At 32.6% G+C, this 14,952-nt stretch overlaps 2 protein-coding genes and 1 pseudogene across 2 annotated transcripts; 2 read left to right on the forward strand and 1 right to left on the reverse strand.

Moving 5' to 3' along the window:
* Positions 1-1,625: 1,625 nt before the first annotated feature.
* LOC126688489 (probable glutathione S-transferase) lies at positions 1,626-2,696 on the reverse strand (annotated as a pseudogene).
* A 1,209-nt stretch (positions 2,697-3,905) lies between these two features.
* On the forward strand, positions 3,906-5,314 carry LOC126688491 (probable glutathione S-transferase). Its single transcript, XM_050383194.1, has 2 exons — positions 3,906-4,245; positions 4,759-5,314. The coding sequence occupies exons 1-2, from the start codon at positions 3,937-3,939 to the stop codon at positions 5,113-5,115; spliced, it is 666 nt and encodes a 221-aa protein (XP_050239151.1). The 5' UTR covers positions 3,906-3,936; the 3' UTR covers positions 5,116-5,314.
* Positions 5,315-7,565: 2,251 nt separating this feature from the next.
* LOC126690105 (B3 domain-containing protein At1g49475-like) lies at positions 7,566-13,548 on the forward strand. Its single transcript, XM_050385236.1, is given in 4 exon segments — positions 7,566-7,762; positions 12,360-12,456; positions 12,695-13,134; positions 13,137-13,548. Coding segments are annotated over 4 exon segments (924 nt in total). The 3' UTR covers positions 13,327-13,548.
* Positions 13,549-14,952: the final 1,404 nt, after the last annotated feature.

Consider the following 14,952-nt stretch of genomic DNA (forward strand, 5'->3'; position numbering starts at 1 on the left):
AGTGGCCTAAAAATTGGGTTTGTACTCCAAACAAGCATATAGAAATTTTGTCGGCATCGCAATGAAACTTAGATCAAATGTGTTTTAAGCCCCTTTTTGTCTTTTCCTTGTCATCAAAGATATTTCGAAAAAAAGAAAGATATTTGATATGCGAGTAAATTATGTTTGTATTGATCAGCATAGTTTATGGTTTGGTCATAAGTGTGCATTTTTTGTTACCTACCTTTTATTTAATTTTTTAAGATTGTATTATGTTATTATGAGTTGAATAATTAGGTAAGGATATGATAGATGGATAAGTTAGCATTAAGAATAAAGATTAGGTTTCATTTAGACTTAATTTATTTATTTTTTTTTTTTTGGTTGTTGTTGTTGAGAAACAAACACACACACAAAAGAGAGAGAGAGATTTTAACACAAAAACATATCACAACTCCACTAAAAAACTATGGTAAAGCAAGTTGAAAATATTATCTATATATACTATAAAACCGAAACTTTTGACTTTCTGTTGTCTTCATAATATATTGACACTTAAATCTGCGTTAATATATAGTGTTGTACAACTTGCATTAATGTTTTGACAATTAAATTTTTTTAAAAAAAAATAATTTCTATTATTTTATATGTGTCACTCACTACAGACTAGAGTGTGTTTCAAAACAAAAGAAAGACTAAAAACTGTGTAATGTTTTGATAAGTGTGTATATTGTTGTACAACTTGCGTTAATGTTTTGACAATTTGAATTTTCTTTTTCTTTTTTTATAAAAAAAAAATTCTATTATTTTATGTGTCACTCACTAGAGACTAGAGTGTGTTTTATTATTATTATTATTATTTTTTGCTAAATCTAGAGACTAGAGTGTGTATGATATTTTGTTTACAGCTTGCAATCTTTAAATTTTGTAAAATTTAATTAAGCACAGTACAATCATATGTTTATTTTTTGGTTTCTCATGGTGTATATTGGCATTTGCTCTTGACATGATATGCTTTACTTCATACATTGTATAGGTACTGAAAATGGGAGTTCATCCAAAAAAAAAAAAATAAAGAGTACTGAAAATGGGCTTTCAAGCTTTCATCTTTTCCTTTGTGGGGGTGGCTGCTAGCCTGCTAGGACATATGCCAAATAAACATGTATGTCATCCACTTGATGACCACACAAAAGTTTCCATGTAGATCTCTTTGCATTCTTGAAATTTTTTACTCCAACATGATTATACAAGAACAAATTTTATGGTCACAAAATTTCACTTTGACTTGAGGTTAAAAAATCTGTGGCTAAGGTGTTGTAAGTTACGAAAAATTTGCCAATAATTGTCAGGGTTTATTCATAAATTCCATATGACAATGCCCCAATAATATATAACTATTACAAATTCTGGTATAGTATTCCATTGAAGGTTGAAGATAGCACAATATTGACCATATATGATAATTTCATATAATGGTAATCTCTCAGACTATCACACAACAAAAAAAAACATAAAAATTTAATATAATTTTTTTAAAAAAATCTCATTCTCAATAGCTTTTCTGTGTATACACGGGGTTAATCACTAGTTATTAGGAAAACCAAAACTGAAAAAAAATAAATAAATAAATAAAAAACCCACACAGAAGAGAAGCTTAAAACTTAAGAGTTAAAACACATTTGAAGTCATCTCTAAGCGTCACTGAGATGCCATCAACATTTCTCTGCGCCGCTTGAAATAGACTAACATTTCACCATGATCAGGAAGGTTTTCTTTGATTACAGGAACTTCCTTTAAATTCTTTTTCCATGCATGCAAGCGAGTGAATGCATGGGCATCGAGCAATTTCACTCCAACTATTTCTTCAATGAATCCCAACCAGTAAGCAAATTCTACAAAGGCTATGTCTACTATACCAATTTTGTCTCCGCCAAGAATTTCTTCTCACCTAGGCCACGTTCTCCCACAATTTTCACAATTTCCAAGCTCTCCTTAAGGGCCTTCTCTTGCTCCTCACCACTGGATCGGAATAATAACCAAAATGGAGAATCCTATCAAATTTTAAAAAGTAATCAGTACCAAGTTGGTTTAATTTTTATGAAACTCGATTTCGTTTTTCTTGGGTAATGCCTTATAATTTTTTCAGTTTATCTTTCTAATTAATTACACACATCTCCATTTTTAAGCTTGCCAAATTAATGGTTGCAACACCCAGTATTACTCAGAAAATATAAATTTGTCATTCTCTAAATTAATTATTGAAGATCAAACATGCAACAAAGATTAATATCTGTGTGCATACATACACACAAAAGATAGTGAAAAACACATAGGTACCTTGTCTGTGTTGTCATCAGCAAATTTAACCCAAAACCAAGCCATGGCTCTCTCATAAGGGTTATTGGGGCAGCAATGGATTCTGTGGCCATGGCTGTTCAATATATTCAACGATAATCATGGACTCGCAAATTGGTTTGCCACCGTGAACAAGGGACTTTCTTGTGCACAGGATTGTACTGTAGAAGCAGAGGACCTTTGTTAAAAAGATCTTCTTCAATGTATTCATATGATATTCCCTTTAGTTTCAGAGCCCATATCACTCTATAAACATATGGACTACTCCATCTTCCATGTAGCTTCACCTCAGCCATACTTGAGAGAGCAATGTGAGAGAGCTTAATTACCTAACAGACTCAACTTATAGTGGCTCTATTGCTCATGAGGTGCTCCACCTAGGGCTGTAAACGAGCCAAGCTTTGCCGAGTAGTGTGTGTTTGAGCTTGGCTCGTCAATAAAAATCAAATGCTCAAGCTTGGCTTGAGCTAGAGACATGCCTAAAAACAATGTTTGAACTCAAGCTTGTGAGAATGCCAAGAAGCTTGAGCTTAATACCAAACTCAAACTCGAGCTCAAGTCAAGCTTTTTAGCTTGGGATCCAAAAAAATTGCATCATTAAATGCTTATATCACCAAAAATCAAGTAAACAAATATATATATATATATATATATTTATATAATACACTAATTTTATCATGCTTCTAACACCTGTGATTAGAATTTGTTCAAATTACAACTTTACATAATTAAATTCATCCATCATCATTGTCTATAGTTTGAGTAATTGTTCAAAATACAATTTTTACATCCACATTTGTTATTCGTACAACTATAATCTTCACAAATCTAAATAAATTAACATTCCAAAAAAAAAAAAACATATATATATATATATATATATATGAATAAACAAGTTATAAATTAACATTCCAAAACATATGTGTAATGTCATAATAATAAGTTTATTTAGTAAATATATATCAAGCTATAAACGAGCTTAACCTCAACCTGTTTTGTATCGAGTTCTATTATTCATGAACAATTTTTTTTGCTTGAGCTCAGCATGTTTATCAAACAAGCCTAAAACTAAGGCTCAAGTTTGGCTTATTTGTAAACAAACGAACATGAACGAGTTTTTTATCGAGCTGAGCCCGAGTTATTCATGAATGGTTTGGTTCGTTTACATCCCTAGTACTTCCACCCGATTTTGCTTGGGTAGTAAGCTTTTAGTGGATCAATTACAAAAATTTAGAAAAAAAAAAAAATCGATTAAAAAATTAATTAGTCCTCATTGTCAACACAGACTGTTGACTTGTTCAATGCAATTGGCGTCATTCATGATCATAATGCATTTTAGTCAATTGGATGCCCCATACTTCGACAAAGAAGGGCCTTTGTCAAATTTAATTGATTGAGATGCATCACGAATTACGGAGATTGCATTGAATAGCTTATGCTTATTGCCCAAGCATATGAAGACTAATGAATTTTTTAATGGAGATTGTAATTGTTTAATCATGCCAAAGGTTAGGCTTGTTGCACAAGCAAGATGTGGACGACATTGGCCACTATAAAATTGACTTGGTTGGGTAATCAAGCTCTCACATTGCACTCTCAAACATGGCTGAGGTGAAGCTACATGGAACATGGTATAGTCCATTTCTTTACAGAGTGATATGGGCTTTGAAACTAAAGGGTATATCATATGAATACATTGAAGAAGATCTGTCCAACAAAAGTCCTCTGCTTCTGCAGTATAGTCCTGTGCACAAGAAAATCCCAGTACTTGTTCACAGTGGAAAACCAATTTGCGAGTCCATGATAATCATTGAATATATTGAAGAGAAATGGCCACAGACTCCCTTGCTGCCAAGTGACCCTTATGAGAGAGCCAAGGCTCGATTTTGGGTTAAATTTTTTGAAGAAAAGGTATGAACTGTTTTTTCACCTTTTGTTTTGCATTTCATTCTCCTCTGTTTCATGTATTGGGTTTTTTATTTTGTTTTTTATAGTATACTATATTTATATTCCGAGTGTTACCGTTTGCTGCATACGTAGTGAGCTGAAATATGCTTATGCTGAAATGCATAGTGTCAATATGGTTACTTAATTTCTTGTTTGTCCTTGTTTGCACATTTTCTTGTTATACTATTATATATTATATTCTCATTTGTCCCTCAAAATGTTTTGGTTTTCACGAAAGAATTAGTACCAATTTCTAAAACAAAAGTGGGTATCTTGTTCCCATTTTTAATGTCCATCATCTGTAAACACTAAAAAGGATAATATATATTAAATAGGAGTCTCATACATGCGACTGATTCCCGGTGCATAAAATAATTGTCCCTTAAAAATTCACATTATTACCTAAGAAATAATCAAACCAAGTTTCATTTAATTAAAACAACTTAACATTGATCATTACATCTTAAATTTTAATAGGCTCCTGCAATTTGGCCACTATACCGATCCACTGGCGAGGAAAAAAAGAAGGCCCTGAAGGACAGTTTGGAAATGCTGAAAATTGTGGAAGAGCAGGGTCTAGGTGAGAAGAAATTTTTCGGTGGAGAGAGCATTGGTATTGTGGACATAGCATTTGGAGCGATTGCTCACTGGTTTGGAGTCTTTGAAGATGTAGTTGAAGTGAAAGTGCTTGAGGCCCATGCATTTCCTCGCTTGCATGCATGGAAAGAGAATTTTGAGGAAGTTCCTGTAATCAAAGAAAATCTTCCTGATCGTGATAAAATGTTAGACCATTTCAAGAAGAGGCGTATGGAAATTTTGTCTGCATCTCAGTGAAACTTTAGATCAAATGTGTTTTGGCCCCTCTTGTCTTTGTCATTAAAGTTTAAAGCTTATTTGATATGGAAGTGTATTATGTTTGTATTGATCAGCCTCTTTTATGGTTAGGTGTGTGTCTGTACTGTTATTTGGAACAATAAAGATTGAGAGGTTTTTTTGTTTTTAATCAATAAAGAGAGGCTGTTGGTTGTTTACATTTTTATAGTTGTCGTTAACTTATTCTTAAAGAAAATATGAAAATATGTCACTAACAAATCTATGTAGCTTTAGTTTCAGAGCCCATATCACTCTATAAATATATGGACTACTCCATCATCCTGGTAGCTTTACCTGAGCCATGCTTGAGCTTGACAGGGCAATGTGAGAGCTTAATTAATTACTTGCCAAACTCAATTTATAGTGGCTCCATTGCTCATTAGAGCATCTCCAATGGTGTAGCTAAATGCATAAAAATCTTTATAATAGAGAATGACACCATAAAAATAGTCTCCAATGAACTCTCTATACTCGGAATTTTTTTTGGCTCATGAACAGTAGCTCATCAAGTCTGATGGGTTATTGTTCATTCTTCAAAAAAAAAAATTTCTTTCTATTATAATAACCAGGTATTGAATAAAAAAATGTTAGAAGATGTATAATTGTTAAAAAAAGAATAAATAATATTTAAATGAAATAGAGAACGGGATAGAGAATCTGTTGAAAAGTTTATTTGAAAAAGTGAGTAGCTAAAAGGTAAAAATCACTATTCATTTTTCAAACAGTACAAAAATTTGCCTAATATACTGAAGATGCTCTTAGTGTGATTAAAAAACATTACTACAAGAAAAAAAAAAATATATATATATATATATATATATATATATCGATTAAATGATTACTTAGTCCTCATTGGTTGAAAAGGTTGTTTAATTGTTCAATGCAATCCGCGTCGTTCATGATGCATACCTCTGATCTCAGGCAATTGGGATGCACCAGCTTACTTGCTTGGCCTTCAACGACAAAGAAGGGCCTTTGTCAAATCAAATTGATTGAGCTACTAATTAATTTTTTAATCGGGATTGTAATATATTGTTTAATCATGCCAAAGCATATGATTATTGCCAAAGCAGAGTTTGGACTACATTAATTAGCCACTATATATAAAATGACTTTGTTCAGTAACCAAGCTAGCTCACGTACACATTGCTCTCTGAAACATGCTAGCTCACGTAATTGGAGCATTTTGTTTAATACTGGCTCAAATGGTTAGAAAGTTCTAATTGCATTTGGAGAAATTTTATATTAAAAAAAAAAAAAAAAAAAAAAAAAAAAAAAGCAAAAAGCAAAGAATAAGGAAAGGAGCAAGCGCGCAAAGTTATTAGTATCCAAACAGTGCACCAAACTTGGGGTCATGTTGGTTAGACCAATTAATTAATAGAGATGATCCCTTGAACAGATTTTGGCAATGCAAAGTCAACACTATAAGTTGGATGGAAGAAGATGATCCCAACCAAATAGCCTCTGATCGATGTAGTTCCTTCATTTTTCAATCTAGTTATTATTTTTATTTCAAAAAATAACCTGCATTATTATTATTATTATTATTTTTAAAAAGTACGCCATAAATAATTTTCATTGTCGACAGCTAAAATAGTGTCATGTTAATGAATAAAATTATCCAACTAAAGCATTCCCATCAGCTCATGTAAACTCTTCTAAAATAGAAAAAAGGTGCAAGTTTTACACATTTTGAGCAAAATAACACCCACATTAGTGGGTGTAAAGTTGTGTATAATTTACACCCGGCTGTGTAAATGAACAGTAACCGTGTATATATACACGGTTACTGTTCACCGTGTAAACTATTTTTTTATTTTATTTTCTCTCTCCTCTATCAAACTACTTCTCTTCCCCAACCATTACAACAACCAGCGCGCCAGAATCAACTGAAAATTAACCAAAATCAACCCAGTATCAACTGAAAATTAACCCAAAATCAACAGAAAATTAACCCAAACACATTTACACAGAAAAATCTACATAGAAATACACTTGCTAAAAAAAAAAAAAAACACAGAGAGATCGGAGCTTATCGGAACAATCAGTGCTTGACTGGAATGATCGGAGCTCATGGGTCTCGCTTGATCGGAGCTCGTGGGTATGGGTCTTGCTTGATCGGTGCTTGTGGATCGGAGCTGTCAAGATCGGTGCTTGCCTGATCGGAGCTGTGGATCGGTGCTTGACTGGAACGATCGGAGCTCGTGGGTCTTGCTTGATCGGAGCTCGTGGGTATGGGTCTTGCCTGATCGGTGCTTGTGGATCGGAGCTGTCGAGATCGGTGCTTGCCTGATCGGAGCTGTGGATCGGTGCTTATGGCCGAGATGGTGTGGATTAGACCGAGAGGGAGAGTTGATTCAGAAACTAGTTAAATATAACAGGACAAGTTGTTCTTGTTGATGGGTATAGAGATGGAGATCGGTGGATTGGAGAGGCGTTGTGGTGCTTGTGATGGCTGTGGTGTTGATGGAGTTCTTGCTTTGGTGCTTCTGGGCTTTGACCGTGAGAGAAAGAAGAAGAAAGAAGAGGAAGAAAAGAAAGAGGAAACAGCAGAGACAATGAAAGAGAAAGAAAGAAGAAAGAAAATGAGATATTGGAAAAAGAACGCGTAGGTGAAATAATATTAAAAAAAGAATATAAAAATATTATTTATATAAAATATCTTGTATAATAAATGAACTGATGTGGGTATTTTATAAAGATAGATGTGTAAAATAGAAAAAGTAGCTTTTTCCGTGTAAAATAGATGATAAATTTACATGAGCTGGTGTGGATGCTCTAAATTTAACATGATAACAAAGGGTTAAATATTGGTATGATGCAAATCATGCAATAGCTTGGCTGATACGGCATTATACTATGTATTATTATATATTTATAACAGTCCCATCACATGCCTTATAAAAGTGTTCCAAGTTTTTATTTATTTTTTTTATTTTAATTCCATTTATATAACACTCTTTTTATTTAAAATAAGTCATTGCTTGGATGTGCATGTGAAAGAGTTTCAAAAAATTTTGTAGTTATAATTTTATAAAGAATTCAAATTATAAGTTTCTAAAAAAAAAAAAAGAATTCAAATTATAATAGTTATTAATATGGATAAAATGTAGGATGTGCTGATATGGTTTTTTTTTTTTTTTTTGGGAGAAAACTTGCTGATATGGTTTTATATATATTTTTGTGCCTAAGTATTTAAGGCATTTTTTTTTTTTTCCATTTTAACCACTTTTTATTTCCCCCTCTCCTTATTCCAGTTGTCATTTTTTATTATTCTAAATTTGTATTTTTAAGAAATCAATTTGAACTAAACAATAAGGATAAAACTACTCCACATATTCCTGTATAACAATAAATTTAAAAACATATATTCCTTCTGAAAAAAAAAAAAAACAATAAGGATAATTTTGAAATTGAATTAATGAAAAGTTGATAATAAAAACTAAAAATTATTGTTCCAATTAATTATAATATTATTATGAATGAGTAGAAAAGAAACTTTCATTGCAAATTACAAACACAAAGATTACACAAGGTGAAATGGACCAAATAAATTGAGGCATTGCATTGGGATTGGACCGTATGACTACCTACTGATCTATCGAGTTGTGCTGTGCAGATTGCAGAAGGCATGCATCTTATAAGTAAAAGAACACAGGAACTGTGGCCTATCAAACCCTGTTCCGGTACACACACGCCAGTCTTACCCTGTTCCAGTACAAACAAACCAACGGCTAGGATTTGGAGGATTGAAAAGAAAAGACTGAATAAAAGTGAACATTAAAGAAGACAAAGTCCGAGCTGTATACGTTTGTGGTGGTATATCTGTTTGCTGCAGTAGTACGTACATGGACCAAAACAGTACACAAACATAACGGTTAGGAATTGGGGGATTGAGAGACTTTTAACTTTAATTTGGGTGGTGAGAGACTTTGTAGCTCAAATCTTCAAAATATTTCATCTTTTGTTCATTTGTTTTCGGGAGAGTGAGAGAGAGAGAGAGAGAGAGAGCTCAAAGATATACCCATCACATTCACAACTCACAAGACCCCCTCACCCACCACTGAAACAGATATACATAGCCCAATACTCTTCACATTTAGCTCTTCAGTTCACAGTGCTACTGCTGGGGTATATTTCTAGAACTCACCTTCACTTCTTTTTTTGACTTGATGATGTAAAAAGCTTGTTCTTTAATTTTGTGATTCTTCATTCTTGTACTGGAAAACTGAGCATAGACCCGGCCAACCCGGCCCACCCGACCCGACCCGAAGGGTCTTGGGCGGGTTAAATGGATGCTTGGGTCGGGTTTGGGTCCAATATTCGGGTCTGCCTTAAGTTCAGGTCGGTTTCGGGTCCACCTAACCAGACCGATCTTAAAAAAAAAAAAAAAAAAAAAAACATAACTAATTATCAGACAAGCGAAACTATGGCTGAGAATAAATTGAATTTGACTAACCCATTGTAAACTATGGTGCTCCCTCTTTCGTCTATGAATATGTGCTTCTTTTTTTTCTTTTTATTTTTTTTTTTAATTTTTTATTGTAGCATAATTTTCTAATGACAACACTTTCCATCCAAATGAAGGTTAAAATGATAATAAAATAATTGGAATTCACAAAAAAGGAATAACTCTATTATCATTGACCCTGCACGGCAGGATAATAAAAAAGGAAAAATAGGCAGAGTACAATGCAAAATCTAGCCTAACTTCAAGGCAAATAATAAAAAGTTTTAAAAATAAAAAAGGGTTTAGTTTCAGTCCATGATACTAGTCATGCCTTGTTGTCTTGTTTTGGGGGATTTAAGAAGAGCCACATACATGTGCTTTACATGTCTTACCATAACTGTATGTATTAGATAAGGTTTGCCTTTAATATTTTCCATAGTGAAAGTCAAAATTATTTTTTTAAATATTTTATTTCGGTCCTAATTATATCAGGGATCCTGTTTCTTATTGGAAAGTATAATTCCAAACTAAGCCTAGTGTTGATGTAAATAAAAATGGTAAATTTTATTTCTCATTCAATGAGGAGCGGGTCAAGATGTACACAAGGAAAAAAATTGTAAAAGTTTGTTGCCTAATCAAGAAATCACGACCATTAAGCATATATGACAATAAATAAATTATTGAATTTAATTTTTCACATTAATGTAAATCACTAAATTAGTAAAATAATTTCAATAAAATATTGCCTAAACAGATATGCATTAACTTGATAAAGAAAAAGGAATTAACATTTATTATCATAAAAAGTGGAGATCCTTCAAATATGGAAGTTTAAAAATAAAAATAAAATCATGACAACTTTTAAATGGCAAGTTTGAGTAATATGTTAAGTAATTGTTTCCCCATTAATAGCTCATTAAAGTGGTGGCTATTTCAATGTTTCTTTAGGCCTTTCACAATTTCACCTTCACAAAATTTGAAAAAAAAAAAAAGAAATACAAACCCAACCCAATACCCGACCTGAGACCCGTACTTTTCGAGTTGGGTCGGGTTTCTCCCTGATAAACCCAATTGTTATCGAGTCGGGTTGCGGGTGGCAGTAAAACCGACTTGACCCAACTTGATATCTATTTGGATACCACTTATTTTTTTGAAAATTGAAAACTGAAAATATTGTAGCAAAATAATTTTTAAATGTATGAAGAGTGTCGTGGGACCTATTTTTTTTTAAAAAAAATTTGTTGAAAAAAGAGATTTGTGAGTCTCATGAACAGTACATAGGACCCATTGGACAGCCACAAAATCCGCTTCTCAACACCAAAAAAAAAATAAAAAATAAAAAGCCAAACACAAGACACTGGCATTATAAGTTGTATCCAAACGTTGCTTAAGTGTGCGTTTGGATTAGGATGAAAAATTAAAATTATTTTACTATTCAGCTTATTTTTGCTACTATTCATGAGCCTCACTGTACTTTTTGGTACTATTCATGGACCCCACTGTACTATTTCAACTAATTTTTACCTTTATCTACAGTACTTTCAGTAATAAGTTTTTAGTTTTAGCAAAATAAGCGGTATCCAAATTGTAAGTCTCGTGAACAGTGCACAAAACCCATTGGACAGCCACAAAATGCGCTACTCAACACAAAAAAAAAAAAAAAAAAAAAAGCCAGACGCAAGACGCTGGCGTTATAAGCTGTATCCAAACGCTGCTTAAGTGTGCGTTTGGATTGGGATGAAAAATTAAAAATTATTTTACTATTCAGCTTATTTTTGCTACTATTCATAGGTCTCACTATACTTTTTGGTACTATTCATAGGTTTCACTATACTTTTTGGTACTATTCATGAACCCCACTGTACTATTTCAACTAATTTTTATCTTTATCTACAGTACTTTCAGTAATAAGTTTTTAGTTTCAACAAAATAAACGATATCCAAACACATCCTAAGACTGTAAACCATATATGAGTGTATGACTAGTTTTTGTTTTTTTGTTTTTTTTTTTTTTTTGGGCTAAGACATGCATAGTGAACCAAGAACTCTCTTAGAATAAAACCTTTACCAAAATAAATTTGACATTTTCCTATCTAATAACAATCGAAACAAAACAAGTTAACTTTAAGCATGCTTTACCTAATACTATTGATCATATTTCTGTAGTTGTACGATTCACTCATTTTATTGTACTTTATATAATTGATAAATTTCTACTATTTTTTGTTTTTTGTTTTTATGTGATATAATATTAGGTCACTATGCCATAAGAAATCAAAGAGAAAATGATAATTTATTCTGTATGACTTAGTCCTTTTGTACAAAAAATATCAATTGTAGGATTTGACATCTTAAAGTATGAATTAAAATGAAATATTTAATGAGTATCATGGGAAGAACACTTTCGATTTACTTTTAGTCTAAACCTTAGAGGTCAATTATAGTAATTGAAAATTTATAAATTGTGATACGGCCAAACCACAAAAGGATAAATTGTAAGTTCTTGAAATTGAAAATGATTGTATATTTAAATTGATTTGTTTTTTTGTTTAATTTTTGATGTGAGATTAATTATATTCATTATTACATTAATTTTAAAATTTTAAAATTTTCTGCTTTTGTAATATAATTGATAATAACTTTGATATTTTCCTTGGATATAAGTATTCTTAATGATGCATTTTAGTATTTTACTGTCAAAAGTCAAATGTAAATGGTGCAGCACTTCAAGTTTAACTAATATGACTTATTGAAGCCGGAGAGACCATGGTAATGCCCCATCCGATCTTATTGGAAAGGACTCGCATTTTTTCAAGATTATTCTCGATGAAACTCTTCGTGTTGGAAGGCTTGTAAGAATACTTACATATCCCTCTCCTTTTGATTCAAGAAATCTAATATTAATTAAGAATCATGGACTTGATTGGCTAGCTAGCTACTAGTTTAATTCTGATTGTACAATGTATATATGATGGTCACCTTGGTATAATTATTTGCGAATCTTGAAAAACATGTGATTTGTGTGTATTTATATTACGATGCTTGTATTGCATTTGCATGTATTATTAACTAGAGATTCTTAATTTGTAGACGATTCCAAAAATGTTTGTAAGGAAATACGGAGAAAATTTGTCAAGCCCTATATTTCTTAAGCTTCCAAATGATGCAAAATGGAAAGTAGAATTGACAAAATGCAATGATGAGGTTTGGTTACAAAAGGGTTGGAAAGAATTTGCCGAGTGTTACTCTCTAAAGCAGGGACACTTTGTAGTTTTCAGATATGAGGGAAATTCTCATTTTCAAGTGCTCATATTTGATGAGACTGCAACGGAAATAGACTATCATTCCAATAGCTCCCATGGTCATAAGGATGGTAAGTTTGATGAAAAATATGAAGTTCCTAATATGGAAGATAATGATGAGAGTGATAGTTCTGTTCAAATCTTAGCTAACTTTCCTCTACACCCAAAGCCAAGGGATACATCACTCTTACGGTCTTCCCATGTCGTGGGCGACCTCACATGAAAATGAAAAGTACTTATACAAGTGCAAGAATTGTGAGCCAGAAATCTAACGTTCGTATAAGGATCCGAAAATTGACTAGGAAAGACAAAGCAAAAGCTCTTAAGAAAGTAGCAAGTGCCTTCAAATCGAAAAATCCTTATTTCATGGTGGTCACGCAGCCATCTTTCATTCAAGCGTATGACTCGGTAAGCTTTTAATTCAAAGAATGCATACTAGAGCAACCTTGTCAAGGTTTTGCTTATATAGGACTAACTTATTAACTTATATAATAATATCTATTTTTTGGAGAGAATACCAGTCCACTTTATTAAGAGAAACTATATTCAAAATGGACAATATGTGATGCTTAAAGTTGGTGATCGATCATGGGAGGTGAGGTTTGTGATTTCTGGAAAGGTACAAGGTTCATTTTCTGCTGGTTGGGCTGCATTTGCAAAGGAAAATAATCTCCAAGTAGGAGATACTTGTGTCTTCTAGTTGATCAAGAGGGGTGATGTTGTGCTTAAAGTCTCCATTTTTAGACACTGCCTCAATTAAGCAGTTCTTATAGCATTGCTTTTTAATTTTCATTTTAAGAACTTATTTATGTTTTAGTTTTTTTTTTTTTTTTTTTTTTTTTTTTTTTTTTGTTCGGGTAATATTTATGTTGCTATTAAATATCTTGTAGATATTTGAGTATTGTAAAGTCTTGTAGATATCTGTGAGTCTTGTAGCTATCTGTCACAGCATAGAATATCTTGTAGATATTAGTTTAGTTTAGTAATTTTATAATGTAGTTTGTAAATAGAGTGTTAAGCTACATGCCACTTGTCATGTTTGTATTGGCTGACTTGGGATTGAATATTGTTGGTCAAATTGGTTACTCTGTTTCCGTTATATATAAAGAAACAGAGTCAGATATTTATATATACAGAATCATTTTCTCAAAGCTCTAGAATGTTCATTCTCTCTCTCTCTGCATGCCTTCACGTCCCTGCATGCTTTCCGCCATTGCTGAACCTTCTTCGAGCTTGCATTTTTGATTTCAACATGGTATCAAAGCTGAACTAGCTCAGAGAATCGTTCAAGTCTAGTATTCTTTGATTCTTCCTAGTTCAATTTCATTTTCTTTTTGATTTCTTGGTGCTTCTTTCAGATCAATTAGAAATTTTCTTCATTGTGTTTCTGATTGATTCTTGGACTAAGTTCATCATCTTCTAGATCTTGATTTCTTTAGCATATTGAAATCTAGATTCCCCTCTTCATAATTGGAAATTGATTTCTTTCAATCTTAGGGTTTCAATTCCCAATTTGCAGTGAGTTCATCAAGATTGTAAATTAAATCTTGATTTGATCTGACATTACATTGTATCACATTGTTCATTACTTGTTCCTTGAAGATTTTTCTCTAAAAGGACAATTCTTGATTTTTCGTTTGCTAAATCCTGTTTGGGACTCTGAATCTTCAATCAAGTTTCATCTTTTTCTTGATAAACATTGCACTAAGTATGACTGAAAGTACTTCCAGTGCTACTGCTCCAACTTTTCAGCCTTGGGAAAATTCCTTTAGCCCTTATTTTCTATCCGGTGGTGATAATCCTAGTATTTCATTGGTGGTTCAACCTCTCACTAAGGAGAATTATAGCACCTGGAGTAGGGCAATCCTCATTTCTCTAGATGCCCAGACCGACTAGGATTCATTGATGGTTCTATTCCCAAACCTTAATCTGTTGATCATCCCTATTATAGAGCTTGGTGTAAATGTAACAGCACAGTCTTGGCTTGGCTGTTTAATTCTGTCTCCAATGATTTACAACCAAGCATAGTCTATTTCAAGACTGCCA

Source organism: Quercus robur, chromosome 6 (assembly GCF_932294415.1).
Source record: "Quercus robur chromosome 6, dhQueRobu3.1, whole genome shotgun sequence".
NCBI classification, from domain to species: Eukaryota; Viridiplantae; Streptophyta; class Magnoliopsida; order Fagales; family Fagaceae; genus Quercus; species Quercus robur.

Coding starts and splice junctions, on each gene's coding strand:
- LOC126688491 (XM_050383194.1), top strand. CDS start 3,937: ATGGCTGAGGTGAAGCTACATGGAACATGGTATAGTCCATTTCTTTAC. Junction 4,246..4,758: donor TTAAATTTTTTGAAGAAAAG/GTATGAACTGTT, acceptor AAATTTTAATAG/GCTCCTGCAATTTGGCCACT.